This window comes from Bemisia tabaci, chromosome 9 (assembly GCF_918797505.1).
Source record: "Bemisia tabaci chromosome 9, PGI_BMITA_v3".
Lineage (NCBI taxonomy): Eukaryota > Metazoa > Arthropoda > Insecta > Hemiptera > Aleyrodidae > Bemisia > Bemisia tabaci.
In genome coordinates, this window is record NC_092801.1 from 32,414,229 (window position 1) to 32,433,079 (window position 18,851).

The 18,851-nt window shown below is 37.0% G+C and overlaps 1 protein-coding gene across 1 annotated transcript; it reads left to right on the plus strand.

Annotated features, from left to right (window-relative positions):
- The first annotated feature begins 611 nt into the window (after window positions 1–611).
- Window positions 612–18,108, plus strand: LOC109030317 (uncharacterized). The gene is given in 6 exon segments (XM_072304727.1): window positions 612–739; window positions 1,825–2,004; window positions 3,202–3,308; window positions 7,707–11,307; window positions 12,924–15,149; window positions 15,152–18,108. Coding segments are annotated over 3 exon segments (6,516 nt in total). The 5' UTR covers window positions 612–739; window positions 1,825–2,004; window positions 3,202–3,308; window positions 7,707–8,055; the 3' UTR covers window positions 16,190–18,108.
- Window positions 18,109–18,851: the final 743 nt, after the last annotated feature.

Sequence of the window (18,851 nt, forward strand, 5' to 3'; positions counted from 1 at the left end):
CTAACTCAGTGCCCAACGTTAGGCTGCTATGATACATGTTGGGCCCCCTCTCTAAGAGCCGATGTTTGCAAGACTGCGAACATGTTAAAACCCCTTTCAACATGAGTCGGTAAGGCCGCACTTCCACTCTGCAACATGCATAAAATGTGGGCAAGATCCGTGTCTTGCTACCGGGATTTTTCAAGTTAGGTTTGTGTCTCAATTTTGGACTGCTCCTTCTCATTCCTTTTTTCGGTGCTCAGAACTGCCGTTGAGATAAGCCCTGCAAAATGCTGTCGTCATCTGAAAAAATGCATCATCAAGTGGACAGATATGATATATGTGCGCACACCTGAGTCTATAGGCTTGGTGCTGCTTATCTTCAGTACTTCTTCTTCTTCATGAAGTGATGAGTAATCTTTGTTTCTGTTTGTGCTCCATTGCCTGCAATTGTGTAATCTAAGTGAATCAGCGACCCCACTCGACCAGGAGGCACTTACTGTAATTCTACTCTGCATCCTGGCCATATCTTCTTCAATCATAGAAGTCACTTAGTTTTGGCTTAGTTACACTTACTTGTGCCGTTGCCCGCTCTTATCAATAGAATTTTTTCGTTTTTTTCCCAGGAAATTTCAAATTTTTGCAGCAGTAGACTATCAACCCATAACTACATAAATTATTGCACACAAGCTCTTCTTAGATTTTCTTCAATCTAAATATCTGCCCACAACTACCATTTTGAAAGCTGGTTTTTAAGTAGGTAAGCCTATTTATTTTTTAATCATGTATTCACTTTATCGGCCAAAATTATTAAGTACATAGTAACATTTATGGCTGTTCAGTCAAATTTTAAGAGATATTGAATTTATCTGTCATACAAAGTAAAAAAAAAAAAAAAGACTTGGGTAGGAAATTATTGAAATAACAAAGATTATTACTTGAAGTTAAAGATGAAAATGTTATGCAACTGTAAATCTAATGCGTATAAAAAGACAAATTGCTTGAAAGACCCATTTTGTAATTGTGGTACACGATTGAAGACAAGTTCGGCAAGTTGTAATGACTTAATGATAAAGATACCTATTTGTGTTACTTTAATTTCAAATTGCATACAAATCCCTGCAGAAACCAACCATTTCTTAACTTTCATCACAACTTTCACAAAATATGTAACGCTCTAGAGCGGGAGGGGGCAAGGATAGCGTAACATCATTTTATTTTCAGCTTCATGTTAAAAATTGCCTAGATTAGCAAGAATAGTTTTCGTTTTTCTACCAAAAAATGTTAAAATTCAAAGGGAAATGCAAGTGTAAATTCTATGACTTGACATGTTTTTAGTATTTTTTAAGGTAAAGAAGAAGATACATGGTTTTAAAAACTCTGTAATAGCATCGGTTCCTTTCTGTTAAACACAATCCATTTCATGGTGAGACGTACTTGAATTATTTTGGTCACACTAAGATGATTTTCTGGTGTTTCCAAGTCACATTCATAAAATCCATTAAGGATTTAGCTTGCCCTCCCACTTTTTAATGAGCCTTCTAACTTTAAAAACCCTTTATTTTCCTTTAATTTTCAAATTCCTGATGATAATTTCTTTTTCTCTAATTCCTTAGGAAGTGGAAACTGGACCTCTGCCTTTTTTGGATTTTAAAATATAAAATTAACTCCTGACTATATAAATGATACCAGGCTCATGGATTTTTGGACTTATGCCCTTCTGGCATCTCTCGTCTCAACTCTTGTTGTTCTTGTGTTCAGAAATTTTTCACCAAGCTAGATTTTTTTTGTTTAAGTGAGATCCTTCTTGGACCACATGAGCCTCATGCATGTCTTATTTTTTAGGTGTTGTGGGGTTTCTGAATTGTCAGAAGCAGGACAAAAAATACTTCGTACAACCTGAGGAGAACTAAGGATGGTTGAAGACTGATTTTTGTTATAATATAAACTTGTTCACTTGTCTCATCTTGGTTTCTTCACAAAAAGGCTCCAAAAAGTCTGGTGTGAAAAAATTGTAGACAACATGTAAGTTAACTACTATTTTTACCATGAAGTTGGATAATATATCTTTAAAATAAATTTAAGAGATACTCAGCCCCTAAGACTGAAGAATAGTAGACCTCTAGACAAGGTACGAAGTAAAGCATTCTGATTCATGTTTCATAACCAATACTTCACGTAGAATTTGATTCTTCGCAACAAAAATTACTGAAATTAACTCCTAACCAAGAAATTTAATGTTTCTTGACGCATGAATACAAACCTTCCGTTCATGAAAACGCAAATTTCTACTTTAGTCAAATCGTGCACTAAAAGTTGCCAGAGAAGTCCCCGCAATATGAAAAGGTAGCATCTCGATTTCAGTGCTTTGGCTTAATTGTCGTAGGTTGTTAATACTTTGAAGGACACAAGGTGGAAAAGTAACATTGTTCAATTAAAAAGCCTGCCACTATTGTTGTTGTGCAATTTGACTCAAGGAAAGTATTGCGTTTCTTGTGACCGGGACGATTCAAATTTCCCGCGGTCAATGTAAAGTAAAAACGTTTATATCTCAGTTATGAGTTGATTTCCGTAATTTTCAATGCAAGAACCGTGTACTACGTGAAATTCTAGTTAAAAATATGTATCAGAATGCTTAGATTCGTACCTTGTCTAGTTGTCCATTGTCTAGTTACTCTATTTTTAGTCGAAATCGACTGGACCATTCCAATGCTTGCTAAGAGAGGGTCCACACTCCATAGTTCACCCCCACTGTCGCCTCTCTATAAACGAAACCTTTGTGTCAGGAAACGCCAAGTTGTACGTTTGCTATATCTTGCTTCTATTCATTTTTCCTTAGGTCAGTTCAACTTTCTGTGTTCAATTAAAATCAGTAGTCAAAGGTTGCCAGCGGTCTGGAAAACCGGAAAGTCAGGGAATTTGCAGCGGCCAGGGAAAGTCAGAGAATCCAATTTGTTAATGTTCAGCAGAAATGAGTGTATTTGAAGAGGAAAAAATCAAAGTGCAAGTTTTATTCATTTGTCAGGGAAAGTCAGGGAAAAGAAATAAAAATTAGAGAAAAGTCAGGGTATTCAATGATGAAGAAATTATGGTAACCGTGGTAGTCTCGACAATCCCAGAGTAAAACACAATTTATTTGCTCATTTTATCATTTCATGTTATGGTATAGTTTGCTCATTTTTAGTGAATGAATCCTATTTGCTTTCTTTTATTTTGTTCCAGAAGATTGTACTATTTACTTGAACTTAATCTCCAGATCTCTGTTTAGTCATCAACTGTTTGAACTAAGCCCACCAACTTTAATCTAGTTCAAAACTAGTTTATCGAATGTAAGTCACCACTACTTTTTCTTTGAGTATAGAACCCGTCCCTGCCTTAAAAGCTGGGTTATATTATTTAGTTAATTTAGTTTGTTTAAGGTCATAAAGTACGCCTGTATCTCTGCTAATATTTTGTGATACCTGCATTTTGTTAATTTTTACTTGAGATCTCTGTGATAGTTTGTGATACCTGTATTATTGCTCCTACATACATGCAAACAATTCTTTTTCACAATTTATTTTTTAGAATTTAATTCAGAAGAAACTTAGACAAACATATGACATTAGGCCATTTTTTCAGCCTCTATTTGTCCCGGTAGACACAAACAGAAGTATCCACTTTTATGCTCGGTCAAAAGTCATTAAAAATTATTTGATTAAGCCAATAATGGCCGACATAGTAAATGCTTTATTTGAGGCAGTTGAGACTGATAATTTTCAGCGCGTCAAGTGCTTTGTCCACACCAAAGGTGTTAATCTTAATTTATTTAACGCATGCTGCAAAACCTTGCTTCATATTGCAGCTGAAAAAGGGTATGTAGAGGTAGCCAAAGAACTGTTAGAGGCTGGTGCAGACATTAATATGCGCACCATTGATGGAAGAACATCATTATTTTTAGCAGCTGAGCATGGAAAAGACAAAATAGTAAACATTTTGTTGGAGAAACCCAATATAGACGTGAACTTACACCACAATGGCCGAACCCCATTGCTCGTAGCATGCGAGAAAGGTTACACAAGTGTTGTTAAACTACTGTTGGCTGATTATCGTTGCATGCACTATATTAACATTGATCACAATGGTAGTAAACCCCTTCATATTGCTGCAAAGTATGGATATGAAGACATCATAAGTGCTCTCTTAGAGAAAAAACCAAGTGTTAACAGCATTGACAGCGATGGCTGTACACCGCTTTGGATTGCATTGGATAATAATCAAGAAAAAAGTGTTCAAGCTTTACTGAAGGATTTCCGAGTTAATGTCAACTTCCGTTTTAAGGATAGGACACCTTTAGGGTACGCTGTTCAAGAGGGAAGTTCAACCATTTCGAAGCTACTAATTGAGAGAGATGCTGATATAAATATTATTGACAATGATGGACTGACGCTCTTACATCATGCCATCTGTAAAGGTTTGTTGGATGTTGTAGATCATCTCCTCAATAGAGGAGCCAGTGTTCACTCCAAGACAAAAAGAGGTAACACACCCTTGCATATTGCTTCTATGTATGGAGAGCTAGAAATAGCTAAGCTTCTCTTTGACAAAGGCGCTGATGTCCATATTAATTGTGAAAATAGCTATAAAGCAACACCCGTACAACTTGCCGTGAAAGGCTCTCATTTAGAAATGGCAAAATTTCTAATAAAAAAAGGTGCAGATATTAATGCAACCGACCCACACACTCATTACACGATTAACAAAGGCGGGACCCTCCTTCACTGGGCTGCTCGGGAATACGATCAAAAGTTTCAAGACAAGATGATACGATTTCTCGTGGAGAATGGTGCCGATGTAAATGCTGCTGCTTATGATGGGAGAACGCCGCTGTGTTTGCTCGTCAAGCATCATGGCACCCTGGATATCATGAGGTACCTCATCGAAAAAGGTGCGAATCTGAACAAGGGGGATCATAGAAGGGGCTCTCCTCTATTATGGGCTTTTTATGTGGATTCTGAAGGACTGCGTCCAGAGGTTGCGAATTTTCTGATCGAAATGGGGGCAGATGTCAATCAACCTCTCGGATATTTTGGAAATTCCGATGACCCACTGAAAACGCCGTTACATGTGGCAAAAAATATCTCCACCATAGAGCTACTCGTGGAGAAAGGAGCTGATATCAATGCCACTGACAAGTGGGGCAACACGCCCTTACATTTTGCCCACAGTCTTCATCGAGCCAAATATCTTGTTCTAAAAGGTGCCAATGTGAATGCTATCAACAAGGAAGGAAATACACCTCTCCATTGTGTTCTAAATGTATATTGCGCTAAATTCTTGATAAAAATGGGAGCTGATGTCGATGCTAAAAATTCCAAAGGATACACACCGTTGCACTTCGCAGTAAATACTTCTATAGCAAAAATCCTCATCAGGAACGGTGCAGATTTTAGAGCTAGGGCGGAAAATGGCAAAACTGTTCTACACACTGTGGCGGAAGCAGATGTTCTCTTCAATTCCAAATATAAAGGTTTACCAGATTTGGTGAATTTTTTTATACAGGGTGGAATTGATGTTAATGGTGTCGACGGTGGAGGCAATACTCCATTGCACATTTGTTGCAAAACGAATAATATGATTGTTGCTTCAAGTCTTCTAGAAAATGGAGCAGATCGAAATGCAATCAATAATTGTAATCTAAGACCTATAGAATGTGGAAGAGGTATGTCTTCCAGCATGCTAAAATCCGTTGAAAAATTGTTTTCTGCTATTGAAGAAAATGAATCTACTGAGGAAATAAGGAGGCTAATCTGTAGTATCCAGACCATCAATGTCGTGAAAGATGACAGCAAATTCACACCATTACACTGTGCAGTACAGCTAAATCGAAAGAAAATCGTAAAATTCATTCTAGAAGCAAATTGGCCCATCAGAATTCATGAAACTTTTAAAAAAAGGAACAAGTTTATCGATGGTACATTGAAGAAAGTTAAGGTTAATGCCCTTTGCAAAGACAACTGGACACCGTTGCATTATGCTTCTAGAGGGGGTGACTTTACTATTGTAAGTTGGCTTCTGAAAAGTGGAGCAGCGCACAATGCCAAAACTTATGACGGCTACCTGCCTTCAGAACTTGCAGAAAATTGTGCTGTGAAACAACTGTTAACAATGGTAAATGAACTTTTTGAAGCTGTAAAAGTAGGTAATCTAGAACAAGTCGTTGAGTACATTTCCAAAGAAGAATCGATCATCAATGCTGTGGAAAGTGACGGTAGAAATCTATTACATTATTCCATCGAGAACGGGCACAGAGATGTAGTAATGTTTCTCTTGGAAAGTGGTATTGATGTGACACAAAGTGCCAGTGACGGAAGCACAGTACTTCATCTTGCCGTCTCTAAAAAAGATGAGGAATTGGTGAATGCTATATTGAAGCGTGCTAATGACATGAGTAGACTGAACTCTTTCATAAATGCTGAAAAACTTGATGGAATCACAGCTCTTCACATTGCTGCCAAAAGTGGTTCGTCAGTTATCACAAAAACTTTGCTAAAAAATGGTGCGGCTTTTGATATTCAAAATAAAAACAACTTGAAACCCGTAGACTTTTCTGCGAATGAGGCAATCACCTGTTTCTTCATACTTGTTGAAGAAGTGTTCAAGTTTGCGGAGGAGAAAGGTGAAGAAATCCCTGAAAGATTGGAAACAATGAATGCTGAGGATTTCTATATTTTGTCAAAAGTTCGTAATAGTTATGGGCACACATTAGCAGATATTATAGACCTTAATGAGAGTGGCAGTGTTGTTAAAAAATTATTTGATCTACAGGCATCGAAAGAAAAACAACTTTTTTTGCAGAATCGATGCCTGAATTCTCAGAACATGAATTGCGTTGAAGAGAGCTCTGAAGATATAGACATTGGATCTGGATTATTATTCGACTAAAAAAAAAAAAAATTGTATGGTACTTTGGTACTTTTCAACTTCGTTTTTATCAATAGGTTTCTTACCATTGTCATGCAGATGTATGATTAGTTAAAAGCTCTATTTAATTTATCTTGAACGAATCTCAGAGCTTTGAAATGCCTATAAAAGAACAGAATTTCGATTTGTTTAAGGTTCAGAGATTTTAATTTTTGGGAAGTGAACATTTTGGCCCATTTGTGAGACATTATTTTCACCGAATCTATTAAAACCAGGGTTGCCACAGTCGGGGAAAAGTGAGTATTCAAGAAATGTCTTGGAATTTTAATGATTCAAAGAAAACCAAGAAATGTTAGGAAAAAATGTTAAAGCACCTCCATTTGCATTTTAGAATGTGCATGAACAACACATTCGAAATCATTCAAAACTATTTGAAAACTACATATTTCAAATCATGAATTTTTAATTATCCTTCAAATGTCAGGGAATTTCATTTTTTAAATTCTGTGGCAGCCCTTATTAAAACAAGAGGGTTGTTCATGATCATATGTTTGTTCTCTCCTGAAACGGTCATGATAGGGTATGAAGAGGATGAGTCTCAATTGAGAAAAATCGCGTTTCTTCTGTTTCTTTAAAGTTGACTGGATGTGAGGAATTGTAATTTCATGTGAAATTTTTTCTTTCTTAATTTGAGTCACTCAGTGGAGCTTAATTGCTTTTCATCCCTGCAAATTTCAGACTTCTCACACAATCTCTAGCCAAAAGCTCCCTCAATATTCAAACTAAAACATCATATCATTAAAATTAATTTTGTTTTGTTCCAGAAGAACACCTACTTTTCAACACCTCGGCTCATTTTTGGATATAACTCAGAGCATAACTCACTTCTTAACTACCTATAGAGGTACGAGCCTTTTTAAAATGTAAAAATTACCTTCCTCTCTTCACACTTGCAGCTCCAAAATTTCTGTGTGGGAAAGAATAGATCTCATTAGGTAATTCAGGGATTTCCTGAAACTTAACGACCTTTTGTTATTAGTTCCTGTTGTTCATCTGATTACTAGCTTTTGCATCAAAGTTAGTTTTCAGATTTAGAATTATTTACAAAACTGCTTTTCCTGTAGAATTTATTTAGTATTTAAAATTTCTTCTCAACAAGGTATTATCAGCATAATGTCTAACTCCAATTCTCTCTTTTTCGATGCTGTTGAAAACAATGATCTAACTACGGTCAAAAATATGATTCAGAACAAAATGGTTGATGTAAACAGTTTCAATTCATTCGGAAAAACTTCTCTACACATTTCAGTCGAAAAAGGATTCATAGAGTTAACAAAAGAACTTATAGATGCCAAATCTGATATTAATGCACTAGCATCAGATGAAACAACCCCTTTTTCTATAGCTGCTGAAAATGGTAACAGCATATTGATCGAATTATTATTAGGACAATCGAACCTAGATGTAAGCAGGTCTTATCATGAGAAAACAACTTTACATATAGCATGTGAAAAGGGTCACACCGATGTTGTAAAGGCTCTATTAGCAGACCACCGCTGCACACATTACGTCAACATGAAAGACTCCTCTGGAAAAACTCCAACACACATTGCTGTTGAGTATGGTCGAACCAATATTTTATCTAACTTACTGGCGAAAACTCACGATGTTAATGCTGTCGATAAAAATGGCTGTACACCTCTCTGGATTGCAATAGAAAACAATCAAGAGAAATGTGCGCAAATCTTGCTTAAAGATGAGCGTGTCGATGTTAAAACCCGCCATTTTAGTCAAACACCTTTAGAGCGTGCTCTGAAAGAGAAGAATACAAACATATCCAAGTTAATCATTGACAGAGTTGGTGGTATTGAAATTACTGATGAAGACGGATTAAATCCTTTACATCGTGCTGTAGATGCAGGAATGGTAGATGTCGTTGATTACGTGATCAAGAAAGGAGCAAATATCCAAAGTAAAACTAAGAATGGTAACACCCCTTTGCATGTCGCTGCTAGAAGTGGACATTTAGAAGTAGCTAAATTTCTTGTTGATAATGGGGCTGACATTCATGCAAGAAGTGAAAATTATTACAATTGCACACCACTTCAATTGGCTGTAATATGCTCAAAGCTGGAAGTTGCCAAATTTCTAATTTCTGTGGGCTCGGACATAAACGCTCATTTTCCTCGTGCTCATTATGCAATGGATAGAGGAGGAACTCTACTACATTGGGCATCACGGGAAATGGATGAAGAAGAAATAATAAGATTTTTAGTAGAGAACGGGGCAGATGTCAATGCTACTGAGTACGATGGAAGGACACCTCTATGTTTACTTGTAAAGCACCACGGTAGTTTTGCTGTGATGAGATACCTCATAGAAAAGGGAGCCACTCTTAACAATGAGCGTGGTGGCACGCCACTGTATTGGGCTTTTTCTGTTGATTATGGTGGACATGATCCAAAGGTAGCCGATTTTCTCATAGAAATGGGAACTGATGTTAACAGCTGTATTGACTACCATGGAGATGAGTGGGATCAAATGAGAACTGCTTTACACTTGGCCAGACATTTATCTACAGTCGAACTCCTCATAGATAAAGGCGCGAATGTTAATGCAATGGACAAGTCACTAAATACACCTTTGCACGTAGCGCGGACTCCCTCCATAGCAAAATGTCTCCTAGAACACGGAGCAGAAGTCAATGCTTCAAACGAATCAGGGGATACACCTCTGCATTTTGTTCAGAATTTCCACACAGCAAAAATTCTCATCGAAAAAGGTGGAAATGTCAGTGCATGTAATAACGAGGGTTACACACCATTACATACTGCTCGGAACATAGCCATCGCAAAACTGCTTTTAGAAAATGGTGCAGAACTGAAGGCCGTTACTAAAGATGGTAAAACTGTTGTACACACAGGTGCTGAAGCTGATGTAATTTCACTCTCACAATATACAGGTGTGCCTGAGGTAGTAGAATTTTTTTTACAGAAGGGTATAGATGTTAATGTTGCTGACGACAGTGGTAATACGCCTTTGCACTGTTGCGGAACATCTGACAACATTCAAGTTGCTGCAGTACTTTTAGAGAAAGGAGCTAACACTAAAGCTTTGAACAAATCAAATAAGACACCTGTAGAGTGTGGCCGATTTTTTGACTCTGGGGGTGGTACATTTTGCAGAATGTTTCACGCAATCGATGAAATATTTACTGCGATCATTGACAATGAGGGCATTGATAGAGTAAGGCGCTTCCTTCGAGAAGTAAAAACTATCAACCTGACTCAAGATGATAGTAAACTGACTCCTTTACACCATGCAGTAAAACAAAATAATAAAAAGATGGTACAATTTCTTCTACAAGAAAAAATTACCCAAAAAAACACAAGCAGAACTTTCCTTGGGCTACCGTTTAAGAGTAAAAGAACATCAAGGTCCTGTGATCTTTACACTGCTAGTATTTTAGATAAAATCAATGTAAATCCTCGCTGCAAGAATAACTGGACACCTTTGCATTATGCTGCTAAAGGAGATGACCCAGAGAGCGTAACTCTACTCCTTCAGTGCGGGGCCGCATATGAAGCTAAGACAAAAGAGGGTAAGACGCCCTTGGATCTAGCGGAGTGTAACTCCATCAGAGAAATTTTGACAATGGCAGATGAATTTTTTGAAGCTGTGAAAAAAGGGAAAAAAGACCTCATCAGTGAAATTTTAAAAAAGAATTATGGCATCGTGAATGCTGTCGACAGTAATGGTTGCAGTCCTTTATACTTTGCTGTAAGTAATGCCTGGAAAGACATAACATCATTACTTTTAGAAAATGGTGCAAATGTGGCTCTAGTGACCAATTCAGGTAGCACACTACTTCATTTAGCTGCTGCGAAGGGGGATGCAGAATTAACAGATACTATCTTCAAACATGCCAAGAAGAATGGAAGTTTAAATGTTTTTGTAAATGCCGAAGAAGAAAAAGGGACTACTGCGCTTCATGTAGCTGCGCAGAACAGTTTGGTGAAAATGGTGAAGGCTCTTCTAAAACACGGTGCAACTTATAACGCCAGAAATGAAGAAAATAAGCGACCACTTGATCTCTCCAGAAGTGAGGATATTACAAATATACTGGCCTTAATAGAAGAGTTGTTTGTAGCTGCCGTAGAAAGGAGTGAGGAAGTCCTAAGTAGACTGGACACTCTGGAACTTGATGATTTTTTTGCAGTCACAAAGACCTGTGACTATTATGGACAAACTCTTGCAAATATCATTGAGAATAATGCGCAACCATCTGTTACTCATAAGTTATCAGAAATGATGAAGTTGAAGGAAAGAGAACACTTGTTACAGACCAACCCATGTCACTATTCCCAAAACCCCTGTCACTCAGAGGAAGAACTTGAGGACTTGGATTTAGGTTTTGGATTATTTGATTAAGGAAAAGGTCCTCTGCATTCACCCACAAACCACCTTCTTTTGCCAACTTTTTTCATCTAGGCCATCATTTTATTTTAAAAAAATGTAATTAAACGTATCTACGGAGATGAGATTTTTGTTTACTATTTATTTGTGAGCTAAAAGCATCTTGTGTATCCTGATTGCATCATCAATCGTTAAAAACGAACATATTCACACACAGATTACAGAACAATCCATGTCAGTGGGTTTTTCCAACTGTTTTAACTACCGATGATTCGTTTAGAAAACTCGAAATACATTTAATCCACAGATAAATTGGACTGCATCTCACAACTTGGAACTAACATTACTGGCTCAATTTAGAAACAACATATGCACCAATAGTTGCCCTATGCACATGAGTGTTTTTACAGATGGGCCAGGAATCATAGTTCCTAATTGCAAAATGTAATCGCATCTTCATACAAAGTAATTACTTTTTTTAAAAATTACACTTGCAGATGCAATGGCACTTTTAACACAAACAGTGGTATTTCCTAATGCCAAACTGCCTTCCTTTGATGATAGAGTTTAACCGCACTGTTCATTCGGGATGCTCATACAATCACTCAAGGTTGCCATTTTGTGTGATGGTATTGGGATACCTACTTAACGTTGTACTTAAATGCGTTTGCGATTATCAGTGTCATTTTTTGTAACAATTTCAAACTTATTTAGCCAAAACACTGTATTTACATTGACAATAAACAATTCATTTATACATGCTTACGCATTTCGGGAGTTCTCCCATCTGCAGAGCATTTCACAAACAGAAGATTCATGCACTAAACACTATTACATGGTAATAATGCAAGAGTCAATGCAAACAAAGCTTGGAATTTTTTGATCACTGACCGGTGAGGAGCTGGCATTTGCATTGTTACTTTACGTGGGGTTAAATGGAGAAAAGTGCTGATTTTTCAGCACAATCTGGTAACAATGTCACTGTCGAACTTGAATTGGACGGATTTAACCAAAATCGGCCTAATTACATTAATTTTTTCTGATGTTTTAGTTTTTCAACGGGAAACTAAGAATCACTTTAAGTTGAAATTTTGTGAGTACCTCTATTCCTCATAATTTAGGACGTGAGAACAACGATATTTAGCCAAGTGCTCATGCAGGAATAGTAGGACACAATTCTATTATCAAATGCAATTTTATTTTGTTCCAGAAGAACATCTGAGCCCGCCACAGCTCCACAGAAAACACTCACTCTGGTATAATTTCTAATATATCGGGCTTCAGAATTAATTGTAGAGGTACCAGCACATCTGAAATGTGATCATTTTCTTTTTTCTCTTTGAGGGTTAGTTGTTCTGAAATTTATAAAAAAGAACAACACTCACATCATAGATTAAGCTGTATCGATTTTATTTTATAGCCTCTGATAGCTCAAAGTTTTATTAGTGTAACCTGATGATATAAGAGTTCATAATTTTGTGTTAATTGGTCCTCTGTATCCATTAAATTATTATTTTCTAATCGGAGCTCTTTTTAGGGTTTCAAATTACACTCCTAGGCTCTGCCCTTTTGTGAGAATTTACGCATTTAATATCTAAAATTTGCATTCAACCTATTACTTGTAAACGCAATTTATCATAATGTCTTATTTCGACTCTCCCTTATTTGCTGCTGTAGAAAGCAATGACATATCTTCACTGAGCACCATTATGCAAAATAAGCTTGTTAACATGAATGAGCTCAATCCATGTGGCAAAACGTCATTACACATTGCAGTTGAAAAAGGATTTTTAGAATTAACAAAAAAGCTCATTGATTTGAATTCTAATATTAATGCACTGACGCCTGATGAGAAAACACCACTTCTAATAGCAGCTGAGGGTGGTAATGTTGCATTGGTTAAACTACTATTGGAACAACCTAATTTAGATGTAAATAGGCTTCACCATGGTAAAACACCTTTACACATAGCATGTGAAAAAGGACATACCGACATTGTGAAAGTTCTGTTGGCAGATAATTGCTGCTCACATTTTATTAACACATATTTCAATGGTAAAGCCCCTATACACATTGCCTCCGAGTATGGTCAAACGGAAATCCTGTCCGATTTACTGGAGAAGGAACCTGATGTCAACGCTGTTGATGACGATGGCTGCACATCACTCTGGATTTCAATAAAAAACAATCTAGAGGAATGTGTGCAAATCTTGCTTAAAGATGAGCGAGTCGACGTTAAAACCCGCCATTTTAATCAAACACCTTTAGAGCGTGCTCTGAAAGAGAAGAATACAAACATATCCAAGTTAATCATTGACAGAGTTGGTGATATTGAAATTAGTGATGAAGACGGATTAAATCCTTTTCATCGTGCTGTAGATGCAGGAATGCTAGATGTAGTTGATTACTTGATCAAGAAAGGAGCAAATATCCACAGTAAAACAAAGAATGGTAACACGCCTTTGCACATTGCTGCAAAACATGGGCATACAGAAGTAGCCAAACTTCTCGTAGAAAATGGTGCTGATATCCATGCAAGAAGTGAAAATTATTACAAAGCCACACCTCTGCAATACGCTATTAAATGTAAAAAACTAGAAGTTGCAAAGTTTCTAATTTCTGAAGGCTCGGATGTAAATGCGTATGACCCGCTTGCTCACTATGCAAGAAACAGAGGAGGAACTTTATTACACTATGCTGCGAGAGACACTGATGATAAACTAATAAGATTTTTAGTTGAGAATGGAGCGGATGTAAATGCCACTGAAAATGATGGAAGGACACCCCTGTGTTTGCTAGTGAAGCATAATGGTTCTTTGGATACAATGAGGTACCTTATTGAGAAGGGAGCTACTCTTAACAATGCTCGAGGTGGTACTCCCCTCTATTGGGCTATGCGCCAGGATTATGGTGGATATGATCCAAAGGCAGCCGATTTTCTCATAAAAATGGGAACTGATGTTAACAGCTGTATTGACTACCATGGAGATGAGTGGGATCAAATGAGAACTGCTTTACATTTGGCCAGACATTTATCTACAGTCAAACTCCTCATTGATAAAGGCGCAAATGTCAATGCAATGGACAAGTTACTAAATACACCTTTGCACTCAGCGTGGACCCCATCCATTACAAAATGCCTCATACAACATGGAGCAGAAGTTAATGCCTCAAACGCATCAGGGGACACACCTCTACATTTTGTGCAGAATTTTCACATAGCCAAAGCTCTCATCGAAAAAGGTGGAAATGTCAATGCATGTAACAATGAGGGAATCACACCATTGCATACTGCTCGAAACGCAGCCGTAGCGAAACTGCTCCTAGAAAACGGGGCAGAACTAAAGGCAGTCACGAAGGATGGCAAATCTGTTCTACACACTGCAGCTGAAGCAGACATAATGGACTCTCGATTTAAGGGTGTGCCCGGCGTGGCTGAATTTTTTTTGCAAAACGGTATTGATGTTGATACTGTCGATAACTTCGGCAATACTCCTTTACACCTTTGTGGAATATCCGAAAATCTTGGAGTTGCGAATGTATTATTGGATAATGGAGCTAAAATCAATGTACGTAACAAATCGAACAAGAGACCCATAGAGATGAATCGATATCCTGACTTCGGAAATTCTTATCTCAGCAGAAAGCTGAGTGCAGTTGATCAAATTTTTACCGCAGTTATTCATAATGAGGGCATTGAAAAAGTGAAAAGCTTACTTAAAATTGCTGAAGTTGTTAACCAGAAACAAGATGATAGTCGACTTACTCTTCTACATCATGCTGTGAGCGAAATAATAAAACAATTCTACGATTTCTTTTACAAGAAAAAATTAGCCCAAGAAGCACTATCCTAACTTTCCCTGAATGGTTAAACAGAGGTAAAGGAGTTGCAAGGATTGGTGATCTTCATATCTCTCGTATTTTGGAAAAAATTAATGTAAATCCTATCTGCAAGAATAACTGGACACCTTTGCATTATGCTGCTAAAGGAGATGACCCAGAGAGCGTATCTCTACTCCTTCAATGCGGGGCAGCATATGAAGCTAAGACAAATGAGGGTAAGACACCCTTGGATCTAGCGGAGTGTAACTCCACCAAAGAAATTTTGACAATGGTAGATGAACTTTTTGAAGCTGTAAAAAAAGGAAAACAAGAACTTGTCAGTGAGCTCGTAAAAAAGAAGAATGGTATCGTAAATGCTGTCGACAGTAATGGTTGCAGTCCTTTATACTTTGCTGTAAGTAATGCCTGGAAAGACATAACATCATTACTTTTAGAAAATGGTGCACATGTGGCTCTAGTGACCAATTCAGGTAGCACACTACTTCATTTAGCTGCTGCGAAGGGTGATGCGGAATTGACAGATACTATCTTCAAACTTGCCAAGAAGAATGGCAGTTTAAATCGTTTTGTTAATGCTAAGGGAGAAAATGGAACCACAGCTCTTCATATTGCTGCTCAGAATGAATCTGTAGAGATTACAAAAGCTCTACTGAAACATGGAGCTATGTATAACGCTAGAAACAAAGAAAATAAAAAACCCTCCGATCTCTCAAGGAAGGAGGATGTCACCAGAATTCTGAACTTGGTAGAAGAATTATTCAAAGCTGGGGAAGAAAATACGGAGGAACTGTTGAGCAGATTACGGGAAATGGAATTTGATGAATTTTTTGTTGTGACGAATGCTCAGGATTATGACGGACAAACCCTACTAGATTATATTCGTAATAATGTGCACCCATCTGCAGGCAGTGAATTTGCAGAAATAAAGAAGTCCAAGGATAGAGAACTTTTGTTGCAGCCGAACCCATGTTATTATTCTCAACCCCCTGTTTATTCACAAGAAGAACTTGATGATATAGACTTAGGTTTTGGGTTGTTTGATGGTTGATTTTAGGATGGACTCACGATTTCTTCTGAAAATTTTAGTTTTTTAATCTATTTTTGGATAGAATTTACATGTCATGATCACCAGGGTATTTTCATTAAAAGCAGAATTCAATAATCCCCAAACGTTTTGCAATTTTTTGTATGACCTTTAAATGAAAAGCTTGTTGAAACTGAACATTTTATATTGGTTACGAGGGCAGTGGGTATTATCCTATTTTTTTTTCGGAGCATTAAGTACACTTTTTACGTATGAGCAATGATTTTCCACCTAATACATGTACTAAACCTGGTAATTCAAGTATTCAACATACAGTAATTTGCCGGGCCGATCACTCAAAGTTTCTAAGCAGCATGATAAGACATCAAAATGCGATATATTGCTCCGTTAAGTTAAGGTTTTGTCTTGTCTTGTCGTGCTGACATAGTTTCAATATTCGGACCACAGGAGCTTTTCTGCTTCCTTGAGGAATGATTTAGAGTGCATTTTTGAAGAGAAGCTTTATTTCTGACAGAAGTGCATTTACTAACTGAATCGCTGAATATTTGATATTACTCTCAGAAATTGTTTTAAAAAAATGTCCAAAATTCCAACATATATATTTGCATGCTTAGAATCATAATAACGGGCAGGAATATAATGAGCTGGTACGATATGTACATCATTTATTGCCTACTTATTGCTTTCAAAAATATACAGTGATGATAGCAAAAATAGTATCTGCAGCCTTGACTGCCTTAATCCAGGGTTGCCAGCGACCGGGAAAACCGGGAAAAGTCAGGGAAAAAAATCAACCGGGGAAAGTCAGGGAATTTCGTTGTTGGTCAGGGATTTTTCTGATTTTTCGTGGAATTAGGCGCGGGCGGTCTCGGGCTCGCGTTGCGGGATCAACTGGATCAATTTCACTTTAACAGACTGCGTCAGATCCATACTTAAAAGTCAGGGAAAAATATTGGAAAGTCAGGGAATGGAAAAAAATAATTTGGCTGGCAACCCCGTAATCGTATGAAATCAGCAGAATCAGTCAGTGAGAGGGCTCACTAGTACCCCAAGTAGCACAGTGCATTGAAAGTATTGAAATAAAATGGCACTTTAATACTGTAAAATTGCTATTTTTTACCATAAAATTACAATATTTTTTCATCATTTGGTCAGTGAATGCCGTTTATGAGCAGTTAAAAAAATGAGTTCCTTGTGTCAAAACAATAGGCAATTTCCAATTCAATAAAAGTTGTGACTTTTTCAATTTTATTTAATTGAATTACAATACTAGGTGCCCCCTCAATCAGTAGATAAGCAACATACACATCACCCCGATGCAGTGCTAATAATTTTACCATGTATGTACCGCAATTTATTTCAATCTGTGTTGCTTGGGAACTGGAGACAAACCTCTCGAAGCCAGCTACCATGATTTGGGCCCTAAGTTAAATTCAGGAAATTTATTTTAGTTTGTTTTTCATTCTGTGAACATGACTCTAAAATATCGTGAAAAATTATTAAAGGAAACGAAAACCGCAATATTTTGTAGGAAGGGATCAATAATAAAAATAAAAGAAGAAAACTTCAGACAACAAGACATGAAACATATTTTGCAGGAGTGTGTAATTAAATGAGCAGAGAAATAAAAATAAAAAGATTCCAAGTGAGAATCATAAATGAAAAGTTAAATGGCCAAAGTATAAAACTAAAAAGCTTAAATCTGAGAATCATAACTGAATAGTTAAAATATTTTTTTCTTTTATTTTTCTTCTCATTTAACGTTTCATTCATGATTCTCAGATTAAATCTCCTTTTTAATTTGTTACTCTTTTGAAATTGAATTTTATATAATTACATGTTACGTTTCTAATTTTATCAAGCTTGTTTCAAAATTGTAAAAATTTTATTTTTGTTCGAATATATTTTCATTGATTGCTATATTTGTCTGTTTTCCTTCTTTCAGTCTTTCTTTTTTAGCTCTACATGATAATAGTGAGAATAATGCCAATTTTAGTCTAGAAAACCAAAATGTTGAGCTTCTGCTACCACACAAGTAGCACGGGCATCGAATATATTGTAGTGAACTTGCCATTAAGTGAACTAAAATTGCAATTTCTAACCACACTCGGACATAATTTGGTTCATAAACAGTGGCGTGGCGTGCTTTGCGATATAGCGATTAATCTATCATTTAAACCTATGGAAAAGGATCGATTAACAGGTTGTTCGCTGCGAACACCTCAATAATCGATTCTTTACCACGGATTCAAATGGGGAAACATCGATAATCGATCATTCACGCCGCGGCACTGAAATGCCGCAAATCAGGACGAGTTCCATGTATTGTGAAAGACAGGCAATTTGCCTTACAGAGATAAATAGCAATTTCTTTCACTTTTGTCGCCGTAACAAGATCTTCGGCGGTCTAAAACCTAGAAAGTCAGGGAATATGAAGCAACCCAGAACAGTCAGAGAATTTCGCAATTAGAATTTAACAGGAGTTGGCACAGTTAATTCATGAAGGCTATTTCCATTAAAATCTTCCATCACATTCATACGGCGCAATGATACAACTATATGAACTCTCCGGAATGCGTGAGGTGCCACGCCGCATTTGAAGGCGTTTTCAAAACAGCCAAGTTCCGTTATCGGAATAATCGATTTGCATAGTTCATATTCTTTT